The sequence below is a fragment of the Corvus cornix genome, chromosome 12, assembly GCF_000738735.6.
Source record: "Corvus cornix cornix isolate S_Up_H32 chromosome 12, ASM73873v5, whole genome shotgun sequence".
NCBI classification, from domain to species: domain Eukaryota; kingdom Metazoa; phylum Chordata; class Aves; order Passeriformes; family Corvidae; genus Corvus; species Corvus cornix.
In genome coordinates this window covers 9,889,963-9,912,105 of record NC_046342.1, presented here as the reverse complement: position 1 = coordinate 9,912,105, position 22,143 = coordinate 9,889,963, and the positions used below count along the sequence as shown (strand labels likewise).

Here is a 22,143-nt window from a genome sequence, read left to right as displayed (position 1 = left end):
AAATGCATGACTTGACTGCCTCTGCCATGGCAGCCAGTGGTGGCTTGCTGGTGGCAGCAAAGTATCACTGGTCACTGCTGACACTGCTGAGCTGCTGCCTCTCCCAAGGGATGCCAAGGACAGTCAGTCTCACCAGTGTGACACATCCCTGTGTACCAGCTGGTTTATTGCCAACTGCACCATAAAGTCACTCATGTCCTGCCTTAAAAACAGGGGACTCTCACTCTGCCATGACCCCAAACCTCCCTGGAGTATTAACAGTGGATGAACCCAATGGAAAAAATAATCTCTTTTAGATTGTGCAAAATCTGGGGTAGCACAGACCTGGGTATGTCTGCTGTTGCTAAGAAGGATGCTACAGCCACGGCCAGCCCAGCAAAGGTCCTGCCACACCTCTTGACAGAGAAGGGGATCACCCCATGACAGAAATATCCAGAGCAGCTGTTGGGTGGCAATGTGGGACAGCCAAGAGAAAACCCACAGCCCATCCGTGAGTCACAGTTTTTCCCTGCCTACCCACACTGATGCTGCCATCTGCTTTAGACATCCCAAAGACAACTCTGGTGTGATAGCCACAACAGCACGATGCTGTGCCAGGCAGCCTGGCCACAGCATTCCCAGCAGCAGGCACTTCCAAAACCAGCCCCCCTGGTGCTGGCAATCAGGCGTTGGGCATCGTATTGCAGCTACCATGGGCATCTGCATCACTCTGCAGCAGGGGCTCTTCCTGGGGCCCCAGTATCCCCCATGGCACCGGTGCTGGCTCCCCTGCAACCTCTGCTTGCCCTCTACACTGCACCCCTGGACAGGTGCGTTCAGTAAATCACAGCCATGTCTGCAAGAAACACACGTCCCTCCTTTATTTAATCTGCAGCCACTAGAGGGTAATCCAGTCCTCCAAGTTAGATCAGCTCTTGCTTTGATACACTGGGCAGAGGTAAGCACCTGAACCCCAGCAACTAATTACCAGGTGCCTTTCAACAGCTCCTGCCTCAGTTAGCATCCGTGCCTCCATGGCTAGTCAGAGAGACCTTCTGGCTACCCCTGAGCCACACAGTCTGGAGAAGGCACCCTGAGCCAATGCCACACACTCGGGGGCAGTTCAGACTCTGTTTCTTCCAGCTGGCTGCTGCCCCTCCTCCAAGCTGATTAAGAAGAGTACAAGATAATAACACAAATAAAGAAATAACATTTTAAAAACCCACCACAACCCTGAAATCTTCATTAATTATGAATTTTGCATGGCAACTGTTACTAAGAGAGTCTCCTCTGAAACTGATGTTCAAAGAACTTTATATCCAATCTTCAAACAGTTGAGAAGGTTCAAGCTACAAAGTCGAAACATCTGTTGCTTTCCATGCATTTTTCAATGGGGAGATCAGAGAGGAGGAAAAAAGTGTACAAAATAATCCTGGTTCTGCTTTATTATTTAAATACAATGACAGTCTATGATACACACTCTGTGCAGAGAGACAGAAAGAAAAAATGAAGGCAGAGTGTTATACAGTTCTACCTACTGGAGCCAAAAATATAATATGCTTCAATTTGTTTTAAATTTAGCCCTTCTGGGAAATTCTGCATTAACAGCCCTTGGGGATGAAGTCTAAAACAGGAAAAGAAGGGCAACTTCTCCAGCCGAAGGAATGAACTGTCAGTCCCATCCCTCTTCCCAGTGCCATGCAAAGCCTGGCTGAAGTGAGAAAGTTTGGAGTCAAGACTATGGGGTGCACCTCCCAGTGACATATATGCCGCCTCCCTTCATCACAGCCAGCAGGGAACAAGCAGAAAGGGTTGTCCTCTGTGCCTGTGGGAAGCACCAAGCAGGCAGGACCATCTCCTAAATCTGCCTTCAAAATATACTCTCTACACTCAGCTTTTTGCCCTAAGGGCAGGCAGGAATCTAGAAACTGGTGCCTCTTCACACCTGATCAGTTCCATCTAGTGAGGCCTTCACGAGACCCAGCTGTGGCATTTTTCAAACTTCTCAGTTGAGAAAAAATAGCATAATTTTAGCCCAAACCAAACCTTTCAAGCAATAAAACAATAACCAACTTTCCCAATTTTTTTCCAAGGCTTTGCAAAATATTTGGTGTCACACAGGATCGATGTTGCTTTCAGCATAACACTGACATTTTTTTGTTGAACAGTGAGAGGAAATTTCTAACAACATTTGGATGGAAGACCTCAATCCAACACACAGCACAGCAACCTCTCACCACAGTACCCTCAGGAACATGACCCAGAGGTTTGCAGGGTCCCTGCCCTTGTGGTGTTTCCACAGCTTTCCCTGGAGCCCTGAGCACTGCTGCATCATAGGACTGATCCCTGAGGAGAGAGCCTTTCTTTAAATGGGAAAACTGACATCAGATTTCAAACCTTGTGCTTTTGGGGAATGCTGCTCCTCTGAGAGTTAATGCTGGAAGAAACCTGGTCTGTCACAGGTGGGTTCATCTAAAGCCAGGAACCAAGATCAATTAACAAACTTCAGATGAAGATCTGGACATCAAGGACATCTGTAACATGAGGCTGGGAACGGCTTCTTGGCTCACTGTACCAAGTTCCTGCTGTCACAGGCACCATGACGTATTATCCCTTAATAAACATAAAGCTCAAAGCTTTGGTTCAAATCCCCCAAAAATGAAGGTGGAAAGGGGCATGAGAGAGAAACTGAATGGCTCCCAAAAGCCTTGTGAACCAGAGATTCATGTCCAGACCCTCCTCATGCCTCAGACCCACCAAAACTTTCCTCAACACAGTCTTCTCCTACTACCATGGCAAAGGTGAGGGTTTCCCACAAGCATCCTTTCCAATAGAAAGGTGTCAAACCCCTTCGAAGAGGCTTTTTCTGCCCTCAGAACCTTCTTTCAGCCTCTGATCATTTGGAGGCAGCTGAGAAATTCAGCTGCTGCTGGCTCAGAGCAGACAGGGATGAATTATCAAATGCTGCTCCTGAAGGCATGTAAAACGACCTAGTGGCAGCCACGCTGAGCTCCTGGCCATCCTCTTGCTTTCTGTGTAATATGTCATTTCAATTTGGGCCCCAACAGTTCAACAGCCCTTAAGGCTTGGTTGGGTCAGAAAGATCAGAACAAGAGGAGGAACATGGAATTAACATTTTCAGAGCGCTCTGTCCCAGCAGCTTTCCCAGCTCCCATCTCATCCAGACCCACCTGGGCCCCCAGGCAGCTCCTGCCCTGTGAATCCCATCAGGTTTTGCTGAGTCCTTCCTGTGCAGCCAGCCAGCAGCGGTCAGAAGTGAAGGCTGAAGCCAGTGCAGAAATTCCCTCCTCCCCAGGCAGTGCATTTCAATTACCACAGCACGGGCTTCCAAGTGGATTTATCAAACTGGGTCTATAAAGCAAATTGAATAATCTTGTGCTTCAGACCTATAAAATTTAAGTATTATACTTGAAAGTACTTTGACAAAGTAATAAAGATGGAGAGTGAAGGAAAGGAGTGAGGAGATCAACCAGCTCTTTGTTCATGTGTTGTAACCAAACCTCCGGCTCCAAGGTGCCCCTCCACCATGGAGCCTTCAGGGCACATCCAGCTGTGAGATTGCATGATCTGGATGGAAAGCTGATAAATTCTAAGGTATAAAGGTGCTTGACCACCCATTTTGTCCAAGACCCTTTCCCTCACTGCTGAAACTTCAGACATCTCCAAAAACTGAAGAGTGCAGGGGGAAGTTTGAGATAACCGAGACCTTGGAGTTAGACATCCTTCCAAAAACAGCATCTGTGAGCAATTTGGTCTTCACCTCTCTGCTGAGCAGGACCAGTAGAAAGAGGATTGCAACAAGGAATATTTAGGCTGCTCAGCAGGAAAAACATCCTGAGTGGAGGAAGCCCTGTTGCATGCTGTTGAAGAGTGCAAACCTACAGTTGCCCCTGAGAAAGGAGTTAGGGGAATATCACACCACAGTTTGGGACTGGGAGAACACTGATGCATTGGGTGGGTCCAAACATGAGGTCTTTCACTATACTAAATCACGTGAAAATTGGGATGCCAGGCAACATGAAACACAGCAACAGCCCTGGCTCTTTGGGAGTTCTGCTCCACCCAGTTCTTCACACCAAAAGTCCTTCTTTTTAACTCCATCCCTGACTGTAACACTAATCCTCAACTAGGGCAGACTCTTCCCATACAGCCTGATATTAAAAATGAACACAGGTTCCTCCCCATAATGGTGTCCTGTCCTTCTCCCTACATGAGTGAGACCCTTCATTCAAAGGGACCTCACAAATCTTGGCCGCTGTAACAACATAGTACTGGGATTTGTTGCAAACATCTCCTCCCTCTAGCAGAAAAACACACCCTTACCCTGACAGTACTATTTTCATTGTTTGGTAGGAACAATGGTAGGAACAGTGCTCCAAGTTTTGCTTTCCCAGTTCAGTCCCTGCCCTCCATCAATCCCTTGCAAACCATGCTAGCTCTGGAAACAAACCACCTGCAGTGATCACCCAGACAGGATCTGTAACCCCAAATGAGCAGCAAACTACAGAAATGGCTGAACTCCGTGGCTCTGCCTCCATCCTATCTCACCAACACTTACATGATCCAGGAGCATTAATCCAAGAAATGTAGCCATAAATCCTTCCCTTTGTCTCCTCCCTAACACAAACACATGGGAGCCTACCTCTCTGCATCATGTATTTCTAGCTGGTAAGTCTGGAGTAGCGTGCTCGGATACCCAAACTGATAACACGCTGAGTCAGCCCATGGCATGTGCAGTCCTTCCACTCCAGCAAGCCCCATTTTGGCCTGAAGCCCCATCCCTTGACAGGACACCAGATGAGGGGCACCTTTCCACCCAGGTGGGACACGTACCCAACCTTCAACTTCGCAGCATGGGGTGTTCCCCCTGCTAAATCAGCACCCAGATCTGGGAAATGTGATGGAGCAGGGTGGTAAAATCATACAACCAGCCCTTCAGAAAATTAAAAATAATTATCCAGCCTATTAATTTACCCCTGTGATTTCCCATCCCAGTTAAACCCCTCTGGCCATTGTCTGGAGCTCAAGCAGACATCAGACCCCTCTTCCTTGCTTATTATTTACTCTCCACTCGCTGCTTTTCTTCTGCCCCAGTGACCCCACTGTTCGCACATCCCTGCTCTGCCTTTAACCCCATTTTGGTTTAGGGTCTGATTAACTCTTGATGCTGAAGATTTTCACCATCAAAAGGCTTTGTTTCCATGGTAACTCCTGGGGGGGATTATTCAAACCAACGGGTCCAGCTAGCACAGGGTCAGCAGGATGGAGGAACCCCCAGGGATGCTCAAGTCCCGCTCCACAGTGGTGCCCGTGCCTCCTCCCACCACCAATTACTGCAGATGAGAGCTGAAATCCCGCTGCCCTCTCTAACTCCCTCTGTGTTAGCACTGGCTCACGGACATTTTTTTCTTCCTTTTTTTTTTTTGCACCATGTGTCACTAATTTTACTCATTTTCTGAGTTTGTCTGGAATAGTAAAAGATTTGATTAGAGTGTTCCCGGTTTTAATTGTAATTAGGACAGTCATTGTACGAGCTATAAAAGGAAATTGGGCTACCGCTGAGTGGAAGAGCCCCTAAGAGAATAGGAGCTGCAAAGGGAGAACTTCGTTCATAAAAAAGGAAAAAAAAAACAGTTTGAGGAAGAAATAAAACTCCAGCTCAGGATAGTGTGACAGCCAAAGTGGCCCAGGCATCTGGGACCATAATCAAAACACATTTCCTGGGGTTTTCAGTATTGACTGTGACTCCTTCCCCACTGCAACCTTCTGTGCGACCTTGGGCCAAGCAGCTCTGCCCTCATGCCTCAGTTTCCCCCACTGGGACTCATTTGGGTGGTCTGTGAGCTATTGTCTTATTTTACAATGTGCTTTGTGATCCCCTGTGAAGTGAGAGAGGCGACCATTGAAATAACCCCCCCAGTCCCCATCCCTCAGAAGCAGACACCTTGCTAGAGGCACCACAGCTGCCGAGGGACAGCACCTGCAGCAAGGGGACAGGAGATGCCCCTGGCTGCCATCCAGGTCCCCAGGATGGACACTGGACATATCTGCTTTTTTCCAGCAGAGGGAGGGAAAGGCCCATTGAAGCCCATCGCAACGGGGTTACTGCTGGGAAGAACACCCAGAAACAGCACATGCAGTGTCACATCAGTCACCACCTGAAAAGCACCCAGAGAAGTGCAACTCCCCCACACATAGACGGCACCACCCCAGGGTTTGCCAGCCCAGGGTGACCTTGGTGGACACCTGTGCCAGAAACAGGGTGATGAACCACCAAACCATTGGGGAGCAGAGGGACAGGCAAGATGCCTGCAGCAGTGTTTCTCAGCTGACTTCACTGTATGGAAAAATTGTCCTAACACTCGTGGCCAAGATTCCCAGTGGTCATGGTCTCCAGACTGGTCACTGCACCCCACTGCCACTGCCTCCAAAGGAGGACCCTCTGGAAAGGGCCATGTGGCAGTGCCCAGAGCCATGTCACCTGCCCTCTGTCCCACGGCTCTGCAGTGGGGCAGCTTGCTGAGCCTGAGCTGTCAATCTGGTGCAATAAAACTCGAGACAAATCAATTTCCCCCCTTCCCCCTGCTCTAATTCCACCAGGAGAGACAGTCTTTTTCCCAAAGCAATAATCTGCCTTAGTTTAAAAAAACCCCACACAGTGGAGCTCTGCTCATGGCACATTAACGTGTATCAGCCATCACCTGCCACCTCCTAATGATCCCACCTCTGATCCGTGCCCAAAACTGTGGGCTTTTTACCACTACATTTAAACCAAAGAACAAACATAAACCAGTTGCCTCCCAGCGTGGCTGCGATTTTCATTAGTCCAGGCGGGGAGAGGAAGGGGTTGTTGCTCTGCTCAGCCCTTACTACCTTCAAAATTTATGGATTTTCTTTTTATTTTTTTTCCTCTTCCCAGCAGCTCAGAAGAAACTTAATCATCACCTCTGAGGGGGAAGAAACCCCCCGTCGTATCCTTCAGCTTGCAGGGTCACGTGATGCTGCTCTGGCCTTTCCTGTGCAAAGTCTGAACACAGCACATGGCCTGGCACTTGCAGCTCATGTTAATGTTCCAGCTGGGTTTTAATTTGTGTTCTATTCTATTAATATACATAGTTATCAATTTTATATGTACATTTAGATTATAGACTATGGATTATATAGATATACCTCAAATGTGAGAAATAAAGCTTCTTTCCCATGGAAAGTGGCTGCTTGAGGACTGCCCCATATCCCCCTGGAGATGTGGCAGATCCCTTTCCTGCAGGATTATGGAGCTCAGGAGGCAGTGAGGGACAGCCCAATTAGCCCAGCTGCTCTCTTCATTTGTGCTCTCTAGGCCATGGGGCAGCAGCCTAAGGACCAGGACTGCTCAGAGTGATGGTGCAGAAGAGGAAGGGAAGGTGCAGGTGGCCATGGCTGGAATTTGGGGCTGGCGGGCAAGGGAGATGTTCCTGCTGACCTTTAGGCTAAACCTGGAGAAGAGGATGAATCTAAAGTCATTTTTAGTGACTCTGAGTCTCTGAGCACACCAGTGGTGACACCAGAAGCAAACACACACTGGGAGACATCAGTGGCAGGTCAAAGAGATGTTAAAGCCCCAAGCCAAGCCCTCATTTCTTTCTGGAGCAAAGCTCATGAAAGGCAGGAGGAGCTTTTCTGGTGACTGACACTCACACCACCAGCATGTGGCTGTCCACAGCTGTGCCTAGGGAGATGAGCGTGTCCCTGTGCTGCAGGCTACGGGTCCCCACATCCCACACCCAGCACAACCCGAGGTGACATGTGGCACTGAGCACGCAGTTCTGCGGGAGCAGAGCTACCATCTGCACATCCTGGCCCTCACCGCATGTGTAAGACAAGCAAAGGGTTATACAGAGACCCAAAGGCAGAGCAGCAGCATCTCCCAGGGCAGGAGGACGAGGAGATGCACAGGGAAAGTACAAAACCATAGCGATGGTGAGGGGATAGAGGATGAGACCTTCAGACCCCACACAGGTGCCCTGGGATGTGCCACTCACACAGAGTCTGAGTTTGATGATGGCAAGGGGGTTTCCAAGACCCCCATGTCAGCCAGGGAGGCCACAGGGAGGGCTGCCTCCACATCTGAACCCCAGGCAGCTCCAGACAGCCAAGGGCTGGTACAGATGTGCTGGATTAGTGCTGTCTCAGGCGGCAGCAGTGTATGTTGTTGCTGGAAGGTTCACATTTTATCATTTAATCAAATAAAGTGCATTTGTGGATTACACAATCATTTGCAGGCCTTGATAATCTTTTTCTGGTTAGCTCTGCACTAGGACTGAGGAGGCAAACAAAGACATTTGTAGCTGTCATTGGAGGGCCTGGCTTCCTGCCAGAAGCTCTTACTCCTTGGGAAAACCAGTGCAATTTGTATTGACAAACATCCTGGCGATGGTGAAATACTATATATTTATTTATTTGTTTGTTTGTTTGGTCAACCAGGAGGTTTTAAAGTTTTTGTTCCCTGGCAAAATAGTAGAAAAAATTTTAAAATAAAAATCTTGCTTGCAAAGGGCTCAGAGTAAAGCAGCAAGGTCCAGCAAGGTCTCTTCAGGGAGATACCCTCATCTCTATGCCTTGAAAAAAGCAATGAAAGCCCCACTATATGTTGGACTGACAACTTACTTAAAGACAGTTTCTTTACCCACCACAGTGCTCACCTGTTTGATGCTCAGCTGCCACCTGCTCCCACGTGGCCATGAGGACGGTGTTTGCAGCACGAAACTGGGGAAGGTGAGGGTCTTTTTCCCGTTGCCCTCAATTAAATCCTCCCAGAAACCTGACCATAACTCAGTTCAAATGTGATCTTCTTAAGCATTTGAAAGGTTGGTAAAAGAAAACTTAATTTTTTTAAGATAGAAAAACAAGATCAAAGCAATCTTTGTTTTAATAACACTATGGCAAAAATAGTGGGTGTTTAATACCTGCTGCTGATATTCTTGCTGGATAGTAGGAAAACTGCAAGAGAGAACATGAAAAACATCCAGTTTATACACATGCTAAATGCAGAGAAAAGATGTATTCAGCATCCACAGTACAATCAACCTGCCAGCCCAATTCCTCAGAAGATTGGTCCCAGGGCAGGAACAGGCTAAGGAAACAATAAAAACCAAAAAAGCAGCTGAATTTGTCTGATTTCAGTCTGTGTGCTGGGCAGAGTCCTGGCCTTGACCCCAAACCCCAGGGATTCACCCCCAAACTCACCCCCTCCTCTCTAGGAATGCCTGCCCCGCCTGCCATGGCCACCAGACACTGCTGAGGAAGGCGCCGCTGTGAGGAGGGTGCTGAGGCGACCAGCTGCTGCCCTGGGCTTGCTCTCCTGGTGCTTCACTTTGGGACCCTGCAGAGACTACAATGGAGTTTGGAGGTACCCAGAGCTACGGGATGACACAGTTTTAAAGACAATGATCAGGAGCTAGAAAAGATCAGGAGCTGGAAAAGATCAGGAGCTGGAAAAGAAGATGCCCTGCAGTGTGCAGAGCCTGCAGAGACACGACTGCAGCATCACCTCACCACCGTGTATTTCCTCCCAAGCACTTGTGCTGTCACCCCACTCTATCACTATGGGAGGAAGGGCCAGGATGTCCGAGAGGCAGAAGTGAAGCTCTCCGAGCCCTGGTCGGTTCCTGTGGATCCCAGTGAGTGGCAGAACAGTCAGGCAGGTATCTACCTCTCTGTGCCTGCAGCGTTGCAGGTTCAGCCCCTCTGCGTCTGATCAGCAGCTTTGAACACTTAGAAAGGTGACGAGTGAAATCAAATGGTTTAAAGCAGTTTAACATGAGCCACCCAGGAAAGGGGCTGATGGGGAAGTCATCTATATTCCCCTGTGAGAGCCTGGAGCTCCTTTGGGGGGTGTAAACAACCAGAGTTCAGGACCCCCACACCCACATATGCACCGTGTTGCTGGCCCATCACAGCACATGCCATTTTGCATCACATCCCCTGGCACAGCCACGGATTTGCCCACTGCTCCCAAAGCTGCCTGCCCCACGCACCCACATCACCCCCAAAAACACAGGCAAAACACCAGCTTTAGCAAAAATGTTTAATCTCTCCTTGATGCATGTGTTTATTTACAAGTACTAAATCTGAAGAACATTAAAATAGGAAATAGCAGGATATTTACACGATCAAAGGGCGCTTGGCCAGCCGTGCTGGCCTGTTGCTTCAAGTCTGAAACAATCACAGAAAGGGAATCAGGACTCCGGAGTGTGATTTTTTTTTTTCCCCATTTAATTTTCTAAAACTATTAGAATTCTCTGCCTCTCGCCGGGTCCGCCTTAGGTTTTCCCCTGCTTTCTTAAAGGACAGCTCGTTGTGCGCTTTGGTCAGGAGCGGGTGAGCCTGGGGGGGTCCCCCCACCCATCCCCCTGCTCCCTGTCCCCAGGCTGGGGCCAGCTCTGAGGGTGACACGGGGCTCCTGCTGAGGGGACACGTCCAGGCTGGACTGCACATTTTTTAACCCCAAACTGAAGAGAAAGGCAATGAGAGCAGCCAGGGACCCCCCTTGCTTGCAGCGGTGGGGGATCAGCTTGCATGGCCCAGCTGCCTCTGGTGGTGTCCAGAGCAGGAGTGCCCGGAAAGGCAGGCTCACAGCAAGGGATACTTCTCCATCTCAGCCCATTCTGGGGCAGGGGCTACACCAGCAGTAAGAGGAGTCCTGTGGGTGCTTCCCAGCTTCTCCACACCTTTCTCCGTTCTGAGTCAGGGTCTGACAGGGCCGGTTCTGACCCCGCCAGGCTGGTCAAGGGAGGGCAGGCAGCTGCCTGGCACGATTAAGGACGCTGGGCATCATGCAAAAGGCAAAGGTAGCACCAAGAAGCGCCAGAGGCTGCGGGCAGCACTGCAGTGCCCACCTGACTGACCACCACCCTCCCCGTTAGAGGCAGTAAGGGGACCCCCGAGTGGTGGGGAGATGCTGAGGCATCATTTGCTGGAGCAAACTGCAGACACCCCAAAGCTCTCCAGGAGGAAGCCAACGGGAACTCATCCCTAGGACCACACTACAGGCAGTCAGCATCACCAGGGGGCTGGAAGAGCTAGGTCACAGCACAAGGGGAGCCCAGAAAGCAGAGCCACACCATGGCACTGCCATTCAACCCAGCATGACCTCCCCAGGAGCCTCTCTGCTGCCCAAATTCACCTCAGACCCACTATGGCCAAAAAACTAATTTGTCCCTCCAGGCTGGCTGAGGGAGCACCCACAGCATTGCTGCTGGGAAAGCAACAGGCTAAGAGACCTCAGCAATTAACAGTGCTTCCAGCCCTCTCTGTCCAAAGGGAAATTTTCAGGGAGATGCTCTTAGAAACACATCTCCATCCCCTCTCAACCACCACAAAACCCATGTGCTTGGCTCCCTCAACACCAACCAAAGCTCCCCAAGACACTCTTACCACTGCAACAGGCAGGACCCACACAGGTCCTGGACAGAGACCTCAAAGCCATCGCTCCCCTTCCGTCACACCGCAGTGACCACCGATGAATTGCCGCCATCCTCCGGGCGATTTCCAGGACCTCCACCAGTACCACGCAGCCAGCAATGCCACAAGGAAGAAGTTTTGCACCAAAGGGAGCTGCAGGCACCCCTCCACCCCATCACAGCAGCAGTGAATTCTACAAAGGGACCCCCGGAGGGTTCTGTCCCACCAGAGCACCCAGGGAGATGCTGGCAGCCAGCGGTGGCCCCGGCACAGGGCACACAGCTGTCCTTTAAGGCTCTCCAAGTACCACATTTGAGATGTGAACCTCTAAAGTCTTTCATTTTGCTGTTTCTTTTTTTTTTTTCCTTCTGGACGAGAAAGTGGCAAATTAATTTCAAATTAAAAAAAAAACAGGTAACAGGCCTAAACGAACCTCTAAAATTCAATACTTGCAGTTTCTTTGTTTTATGGGTTTTTTTCTTCTGTTTCTTAAAAAGATCAACTCAGACTAAAATCTAGCACAGTCATGCAACAGCCCACAGCTCTCAGAAATCCAGCGACAGCTCAGGGTTCGTAGGTTTGGGAAACAATTATAAATTCTTTTTCAAACATAGTTTTGCTGTTGTGGTTGGATTCTTTTGTCATCTTTTTTTTTTCCTTTTTTTTTTCTTTTTTAATCAGCATCTTCTCTCCTTTCCCTCCTTATTAAAACAAAACAAAACCAAACAAAATTACAACATAATGAGAGATGTGCAGGCTTCAAACAATTGTTCTGCATGGTGAGAAAGGCTTGGAAGTTCCTTCCAGACCATTTGGTATCCTTTTTTAATTTTTCTTTCTTTCGGTTGTTGTTTGTTTTGTTTTAACTGGCTGTGTAAATTCATCTCATATTTATATTGGTTCGATTCTCCTTCAGTTGAATATACAAGCACCCCACTGGGGCACGAGAATTAGATTGTAACCACATATATATATATACACACTTTTATTATTTTTTTTTTTAATTAAAAACTTCATTATTTCTCCCTCTCCCCCCCTTAACTTGCAATTTAAGGGAATGGACAGAAATCAGCTGGGCTTCTCTCCACTTGGATTTCGACAGCCGTCCGCTCCTGGCAGAGTGTGGCCCCGGGTGCCGTGGCCTGGGCAGTGACAGGAGTTCTCAGTACAGAAAAGGAAAGGGTTTTGCTCATTTCTTTTGGAAGTTTTTGGTCACCTGCTGCCATTCAGGGCAGCATTCAGCACCTTTTCATCTCTGGAAAGCACAAACCCACAAGGAACTGGCATTTCCAAGGGGGCAACTGAGGGAGAGACCTCAGGTCTCCAGCAAAGCCCTGTCAGGGCGGAGGCAGCGGAGGGGAGACAGGGTGACAGCAAGGAGAGAAAGGGGGAGAAAGAAGGAAAAGACAAGAGAAAGAAAGGTCAGTCTTGGGTGGAAGGTCCTGCACACATTTGGGGTCCCCAGGTGGAAGAGCAGGCAACAGCCCCATGGCAGCCAGAATCCCAGTCCCTCCATGGGCTGGGAACCCAGTGGGGTTTGCCAGGGGGGATCCCAGTCAGGAATGCAGAGGAGCTGCCTTCCCTTTTGCCAGGGATCTGGTCTCATCCCCTGCATCGGCACAAAAAGATGATGGGGAAAAATAAACATAAAGGGCCTTTGTTAAGGCAGCTCCAGTGCCAGAGAATCTGCCACAAAAAGCCAGGCTGGCTCTCCATCAACCCTCCTGACAGTCCCCAAGGCCCCACAACCATCCTCCACCCCGCATCATCCCAGGACAGGCAGAAGCAGGCAGCGCTGCCCAGACCACCCCATGGCCACCGAACCGGGAAAACAAGGACAAGCTCAACAAAACACCGACCATCCTTCAGCAATCACCCAGGAAAAGAAAAAAACAGCCTTGGGATCTCCCTTCCTCTCTGATTTTGACCTCCAGAACCACTCAGCAGCATTAAAATAACAGCATCTATCCAGCTAACAAAACTCCCAACTTTTTTTTTTCTTCAATTTTTTTTTTCGCACTAAACGACATTCAAATAAAACATGGCACAGGACGTATTTTAGAAATATCAAAGCTCAGGGATTTCTCCCTTTCCTGCCCACCCCTAAAGCCCCCACCCCAAATCTCCCCAGCATCAGTCCTTTAGCTTATCTCTTAAAATCATTTTTGTTAGTTCATTGCAAAAAATTTAGAATATTTTTTCCCCTCCCATTTTTTGTTACAATTTTTTTTTCCTTTAAATTAAAAATTTTGTTTGTCTCGTGTAAATTGTGCAAATATAGCAGTTAACACTAGTGGCAGAAGGCCAGAGAGAGAGAGAGAGAGAAGGGGGGAGAGAGAGAAAAAGAGAGAGGAGGAGAGGAGGTGGACAGCTGGGGGGAAGGAAGGGAGAGCAAGTCAAGTACAGTAAAAATAGGAGCCCACCCACCCTCCCTTCACCAAAGTAACAACAACATCCAAACGCCTTCCTAGAAAGCCCCGCGGTCCCGACCCTCCTTCCCTGTGGGCTCAGGGGCTCTGCCCAGGCAAGGGATGCCCAGCAGCTCCACGGGGCAGGCGACCCCCTTCTCCTCCTCCCGGCATCGCCTCTCTGCAAGGTCCCCGCTGCATCCCGGCTGGACTGGGGGGTTTGTCTGTGGGTCAGGGAGTTCTATCGACGCTGCTGCCGCCGTCGGGGTTTGTGGTTTTTTCCGCTAAAGCGCGAGGTTTCCGTGTTTGTCCGTGGGAAGCGTGCGGAGGCGCGGCGGCTCCCGCGGGCCCGGCCGCTGCCAGCCCCAAAGTCTTGTGCCCGTGGCTGCCGCTGGCCGGTCCTTCCTCCCTCCCTCCCTCCGTCCTGCCGCCCCCGCTGCCGGACGCTGCCGCCGCCACTGCCTTCTCAGCTGCTTAAGGCCATTGTGTCGATCGCCTGCTCCAGCTTACTCCGCAGCCGCTGCCTCCGGGCCTGCTCGTCCTTCTCCAACGCAGCTAAAATCTGGGGAGAGAGGCGAGGAGAGAGGGTGAGGAGGTGTCTTCCTACCTAAAGCGGCTCCCTGTGGCCCGCTGGCTCTTTGACGGCATCAGGAGATGGGGATGTGGCCCCATGGGAAGGATTCTTGTTCCCCAATGGGGCCAAAGGAAGTGCAAGGTGGAAGACACCACTCTGAGTGGTGCCCTCCACAAACCGAGCCCACTGGGAACCCCAAAGGGTCTGCAGTAACACCAGGGACCTGCCTGACACTAACGAGAAGCCAACTTGCACATGGGGAAGTGAAGGAAACACAGTCAAACAGAGAGTGAACCCCAAATCCAAGCCAACAACACCTTCCCGCCATGTCTGTGACTCCAACAATCCTGTTACACCTTAGGGAAGCAGGGGTTGTGTTTCAGAGACCACAATCAAACCATGAACTGGTTCCACAAGCACAAAAACACCAAATCCACAAGGCTTCAGCTGCCACCAGAGTTAAAACCTGTCACATTTCTCCCCACAGTGGACAATGAGGACAGTGGGGTGCTGGAAGGGGACATCAGATAGATGCGCCAGCAAAGCCTGGGAGCCCCCAGTCCTGTTAAAGGGGTGCACCCACAGACCCCTGAGAATGACTTTCCTTCTTTAAAATCCTTCCCCTGAACAAGCTGCTGATCAGGATGACAGATTGCAGACTGGAGGGTCAGTCCCCTGCCCTGGGCTGGATGTGACCACGCCCCCAGGGCTGGGGGAAGGACTGGCAGCAGCAGGAAGGTAGAAGATGAGGCTCAGAGTGGGAAAAAGGGAGTAACAAAGTGTAAAACAAAGGGGCAGTTGCCCTCCCAGCAGCCAGGAGTCTCGTCTCACTAACGTCATGCCAGCAGAGCAGAAAAGCCGATTTAAAAAAACAAACCTGACAGAAATCTCATCTCCTCGGGTGAGCTAGTTGAGAGAGCAAATTTTTTGTAATTATATATCAAGGCATCCATCAAAGGGGACTTGATTAACCATTTCATTGGCTGCATAATTGGAAACAAACTGTTGTATAATTAATAGACTTACTAGGAGGCAGGCAAAGTCCATCAGGAGCCCTACAGGTAACTTCTTAATGGGGAATCAGCTCCCTTTGATTAAGAGCTGCTGCAGCACTGGCGAGTTGTGGAGAGGCAGGCAGGGTGTGCTGAGGAGCATCCAACCACACTGCCACAACCAGCCTCTGGCTACCAACACACTGGGTCTCCTTCAGGCTGTTTTGGGGCAGGACCAGCCTGGCCCCTGTCTCCTGGGGCAGTAAGAGATGCCTGATGGGAAGTCTCTTCCCAAAAGAAAAGGGAAAGCTGCATCTGGGCACTGGTGCCAGCTCCTGAGGAGGGGAAAAATCACCAGCAAGAGCTGGACACATCTGATTTACCTCCCCTGGCAGTGACAACTCAGGGCGGCAGCTGGACTGGCAAGAACTCATGGATTCTGCCACAAACCTGCTACTGGGGACACTCCCCCCCCATCCATCTCCACAGATTATCTCAGCCATCATGCTATACACAGAGTAAAACACCTATAGTGATACTAACACAGAAATCAAAACCCCACATGTCTGAACGGTGCCTCAGCTGGAACCAAACAAGATTGGTCAGAGAAGTGAAGTAGAAGCCTTTTCCACCCACCTGCCTCCTCTGCCCCTCCCAATCAGACAGCTGTATATCCTGGGATGCTGAGGTGTCAAAAGATTCCCAAACTGCCCATGCATTTATTTACCCCTCTCTTATCTCAGCCTTATGGAAACAATGCAGTCAAAGGAAACCTGTGCTGAGCATAGAGAGACCCAGGTTTGTCACCTGCTGTAAGGAGCCAGGACCACTGATTACCAAGATGCAAGTACCCAAATGAAAATTAATTATGATTTTCATTCACAGCCAATGACAGCATATTATTGCACTGAACAACAGGAAAAATTATTCTCTCCCATTTTGCATCAAAGAGGGTGCAATCGGGCTGCATATAATTGTGCTTAATGAATGAAAACAAACAAAGGGAACAGCTGCGATTTATTAATCCCATTACAAATAATAAAAGAAGTTCCTGAGAGCTGTGAACACACTTGTGATGCTCAGAGAGCAGGCAACAGCAAGACACTCAACAGATGTCAGGCTGCTCTTGGGAAAGAAGAGGACCTGTGCTCCTAAAGAGCAACTCATTAATGCCACGGGTTCATCTCACATGGTCCCCTCCATGCTCTCACCCCGGGCTTGGAGGATTTATTTAAGGCTTGTAGGACTTTTAGCCTGGAGGAAGCAAGCATTGGATGGTGGCTGAGGGATGATAGCTGGACCACAGCAAATCTAGATCTTCCAGATTGCTCCACTTGCACACTCAGGGTAGCCACAAAACTGTGTACGAAGTGTAAAACCCCAGAACCCCTTCATGGCCAACCCATTACCCAGAGCAACAGGGGCCTCTGGGATGTGCCATCCAAAGTCATCTAAGGAGTGGCACAGAGGTCCCACCAGCACCTTCCCAAGAACCAGGGAAGCCAGGACCTCCTCCTCCCTCCTGTAAAGCACCGAGTTCCATAGGGTATTGGCCACCATGATCCCAGTGCTGACCTTAAACCCAGGGGCCAGGTCTGCTACAAACTGCTCATGGACCCCTTAAATTCACACCTCAAAGAGGCACTGGGAGAAGCCTCTCGGGATTGCTGCATGGTATAACAGGCACCCCATTTCCTCTCCTGGCTCTGAGTGAGAAGATATTCTGGCACTCTGTCACCTAAATGAGCCACCATTCAAACACAGTCATCAAACCCCTTTATTGGGACAATAAAACCTGTACTATCATGCTTTGTGTATAGACCCATATTTTACAGTAGTTACATATTTTATTGCTTTAATAAGATGTAGGCTGCGGATTTGAGCAGAGCTTTGAGAAATTAATTTGTATAAATTACAACAGAGGAGTTCTTAACCATCCTTACTGACATTCACAAAACAAGCACTGGAGAGGCCACCACATCCTCTAACATCTCTGAGGAGTGGAACCACACACCACCTGTACAGTTCCACAGCATTGGTACCACCATGGTGCAGGATTGGTGGCAGTGGATAGGGGAGGCACGCTGAGATAATGCCAGGAACTCTGCAGCCTCATGGAGCTCATGTGCCAAATGTGTAGAAAAATAGGTGTTTCCCACATTACTCACTGCAGAAAATACGAGGAATGAGCACTGCCTACTCCAGCTCCTGGCTTCATGCCTCCCAAACCTTTCCTTCTCCACCAGGTCCAAGCACAGACATGGAATATGTTACTATTCTGCATTTCATGGTGTGTTTTTATAGGAAAAAGCAGAGGACTGCAGAAACAAGGACAAAAGGAATCAAGTGGCAGCTCAGGCCTGACTCTGCCTCACCACGTCTTACCTCATCCTTGTACTTGGTGATGTAGGAGTAGATCTCGTGCAGGGCACTCATGCTGTTGAACTGGCTGAGGTGCAACCGCGACTGCTCTGCCAGGTACGCGCTCATGTCCTGGTCACTGATCGCTGGCATTTTAGCTATATCTGCATAATATCTGCCAGGGAGGAACAGAAGAGTGGGTCAGAAGCAGGGACAGGCAGGAGGGGATGGGTCCCTGCCACGATGTTCACAGAGAACAGCCACTGGAAAGGCAAGTGAAGAGCATCTTACCTCCAAGCAGTGACATGTGATCACCCATTATAACACTGCTCATTAAGAGGTCTCTGAGCACTCCACAGAGCAGTCAGCACCGTGAGGAACATGGTCCTGATGGAACAGCACCCAGCAATTCTGCTCACTGTGCTGGGAAGCCAAGAGATGCTGCTCTGAGGGATTTTCCACCCTCTCCTAAACAACACATTTTTTATCCTTCCCATCCCATTGGCATGTGTTGCCACCAAACCACATGCACCAGGACCCTCCACACCTGCAGCAACACACAAGGTTTTGCTACTGCTCTCCTAAGGTCACCATGTCCCTAAAGCCAACAATGCCCCTTTGCATTCAATTAAATACTTGGGGTGTGAACAGGAGACCAGGTGACATCCTGCCCCTGCAGCAATACACGTGCTGTGGTAGTGGAAAAACAGAATATCCAACAGGATGTTCATCAAAACCCTGAGAGGACAAAGCTGCAGCATCCCATTACAGCAGGAGAGTTACACAAAGCAGATGCACCAGTGGGCTGGCTGCTGAGGACTTTTTGGAAACCAGGGTTGTGTCCTTTCTTTAAAAAGAAACCCTGCCCACAGCAAATGAGCTCTGGCTGCTCCCAGGGACCAGTATTACCAGCATTACCACCTGGAAATACAGAGTGCCAGCCTCTCCCAGGTTTGCTCTGCTCCTCATGACTCCTCACTCAGTGAAGTTTCTGGTACAGTGATTAGCATCATTAGTGTCATCAGCTGAACGCTGAGATGGAACACTGCTGAAGCACTTGGATAGGAGCAGATGGCAGCAAGACCACTTGAGGAGATGAATATGAGGATCCACTCTATCCCACAGCACTGAACTCAGCTAGTGATAAACTACTTGGGCAGTTTTTACAAAGAGGCTCATTCACACCCAGAAAATGATGCCAGAGAATTCCTGGATGGTGCCGGGAGAGCAGTGGTCTGGGGTGAGGACCTCTGACTAAACCAGGCATCTCCTACACCCCTAGAAAGATCACCTCAGAGTGACGTGTCCTAAAGCAGCAGTTTCACATTCCAGGTGTTATCATGACACATAGGATGGGAAGAAACCATCGTTTTTCAATACAAGGTGTGCCTGGCTCATGTGGACCAAGATTCCAGTCACACCGACCTTTTCCAGAGGACACATAACATGTGACCCCAGCAGCAGTCCCCTTGGGTTTCCCCAGGTTCCCCACTTCCTAAGCCCTTCCCTGTGCTACTCCTGCCTCAGATTGGCAGGATGCCCTTTTTTCAGCTGGTGCCTGAGCCACAGCAGCAGACAGACCTGCTGTTGGGACTGGCAGTCCCACTCAGCCACCCCCACACCACTCCCATCCCTCCTCTGCAAAGCTTTGTGACTGTTACTGTGCCAAAAGCCAGAAATGCTGACTATGCCATAAATCCCTGCAGTAGAAGAACAGTGGTAGACATAGTCACCCCCTGCACAGGACATCTCTGCCCCCTGCTCATCTGCCTCTGGGACCATTCTGGAGGTAAGCAATGGCAGGAACATCTGTCACCACTGAGATCTCCCACCTCCTCCCCAGGGACGCAGAATGTCTAGACCAATGTTTAACTCTGAAATGGTTTTATACCTTTTTTCTTCCAGGCACATACACAGAGCTGAATATTTTTGTCATAGAGATGGCAAGGTCAAAGAAATTCACCTTATGAAGCTTGTGATGTTCCTATGGGACCCCACTCCAAAGCCCCATCCAGCCCCACGCAAAGAACTTCCTCCTATTACAATGCAGCTCACCTCTCATCTCAGGCATCATATTTCAGGGGCATTTTTCCTTCTGATCCAAGCCCTACTTTCCTCAAGGGAAGAAGCTTGTCTTTGTACTTGCCTGCAAAACACCAGGCATGCCAATGGTGCAACAAAAATATCTGTGCACAAGCGAGTACCCAAGGTGATTTAGGCTACAAAGTTCCACCCTTACAAACTAGAGAATATTACATTTACTGTTGTCTGGGCATTCTTCATTTAGTTCATTCTGTATTTGCTCAAGATGCTGAAAAAGGGCCCTCAGTTAAGACCAAGCATCATCTTTAACCCAGCACATCACCACAAAGGAGAAGTTGCATCAGCAACCTGAAATCTGCCATTTTTTAAGTTTTATGAAGTTCCACTTCACAGGACAGTAACATTTTAACAGTAGCTCTATTTGGAGGGCTTTGGAGGACATCTCCTAGGTTTCTCTCCCAAAAGGATAAAGCTAAACACAGTATTATGCCTGAGTGCATCAAAATCAGTCTCATTCAAACCCTGAACCTTTAACACTACATTAATTCAGCGGGACAGAGGGACATCTCTCATCAGCTAACAGGGAAGGTGGAGGGTGTTGGAAGGTGTCAGGGGACCTGCTCCTCTCCCTGCTCCTCAGCACAGAGACAGCAGCCTGAGCACTGCCTCAGAGCATGTACCCTCCCAAGGATTCCAGGCGACACGTACTGAAGGATGAGAGATGGGAAATTATAATTTTCAAGCATTTCAGCAAAACCTGGGTGAATTGTTGTGGTACAAAAGAGGCACTTCTCTAGTCCAAGGCTGAGTTCTCACTGCTCTTCAAAAGCAATCAAGGGAGGTGTTAGTAATTCCCTAGTACAGACCAAGTTTTTACAACAGAAGACATCAGACAACCTAATAGTGGATGTTGCTTTTAGCACCCCTCAAGCAAGTCATAAACAGCTCTTCAGAACAGTCATTGCAAACTCATTCCAGGAGACAATAATGAGAAAGCATCATCCCCCAAACAAGAGGATCACCTTCTGCCAGCATTAGTACAGTCCTGCTTCAGTCAGCTGCCAAGAGGAGCCCTCCCAACAACCCAAGTCCCCACATCCATGAGCATCCACTGCAAGTCCCCCAGGTGAAGCAAGGAGCTATGGCCAAGTCTACTCACCTTTCTACCCAGCTCTTGTAGTTGGGGATGTCCTTGGCATACAGTAGTTTGTTGGAGGGAGAGTCCTTTCCTAGCTTGTGCTCAGAAGTTGAGCAGGAGTCCATGAATGTCTGAGCCACCACGGATAGGCAGGCATCAGTAATACTGTTCTTGTGAATGTCGAACACAAACTGGGGGTTCTTAATCACATTCACCCAAAAACGTAGAGGTAGACTGAGGGATGAAGGAAAATAGGAGTCAGCACCTGAACCACACCCTGCAAGGCAGCTGGCACATACATGCACCTCTAGTTGTGGAGAAGGAGCTCCCCATGACGCAGAATTGGGTAGGTTGCTTTCCCCAGCATTCCAGGGATGCAAACATCCTGGGTAAATGTCCATTCCCCCCTGCCCACCCCCACAAAGACAAAGTTCTCTGTGAAGAAATTCCTCAGCACTGCCAACATCTCCAAAGGCAAACCAGGGCGGTGCAGATCTGTGGTTTCTCCAAGGATCCACTCACACTGAAGAGACCTTGCTGAGCCCATGGGTCAAACCAGGCACGGTCCCTTTCTCTCACATCAATAATCCCTTCGAAGGCGCTGTGTGGCATTTCACACATCTCCCATGCCAGAGGAGGGAGTTAACTGGACTCCTCAAGGGACTCATTAGCGCATTTAACACCAGAGGAAAATTTAGGCGGCCTCAGGTGCTGGAAATAAAGCTCTCAGCTGTAGAGACAGCAGGTCTCCTGGCGAGCCATCGACTGGTTGTTTGCTGCATACTGACACACATGCCACCCTCCATGGCTCCACTTCCCAATCCTGCTGCCCCCCTCCTCTCCCAGGAGTGCCTCAGAGCCTCCTCCATCAGAAATCCTCCCTGCTCTGTCATCCCCCAGCACCTACATTCAGTGAATGTTTTTATCTTAAACAAAACACACTTCATTCCCCAGGACTTTCCTAATGAGGGTACTGGGTGCGTGTACATATTTCATTTGTGAAGGGAATGGCCTGGAGAAATTAGCTCCACACGTCGAATTAGCACCCAGAGATAAGCACAGGCATTAGTATGCAAGAGCCTTCGTGCCCAGCCCCTGAAGAGTGGGGCTTTTTTCCTCCCTTGCCTTTCACTCCTTCTTTTAATATAGGAAGCTGAGTTATAAATCAGTTCCAAGCACTTCCGC

At 49.5% G+C, this 22,143-nt stretch overlaps 1 protein-coding gene across 1 annotated transcript in view; it reads right to left on the bottom strand.

Annotated features, from left to right (window-relative positions):
• Positions 1–10,052: 10,052 nt before the first annotated feature.
• Positions 10,053–22,143, bottom strand: part of PLXNA1 (plexin A1) — a 116,048-nt gene continuing 103,957 nt past the window's right edge. The window contains 3 exon segments of the mRNA XM_039558814.1: positions 10,053–14,412; positions 17,802–17,952; positions 20,980–21,192. Of these exon segments, the coding sequence (XP_039414748.1) occupies positions 14,317–14,412; positions 17,802–17,952; positions 20,980–21,192 (460 nt within the window). The 3' untranslated portion in view covers positions 10,053–14,316.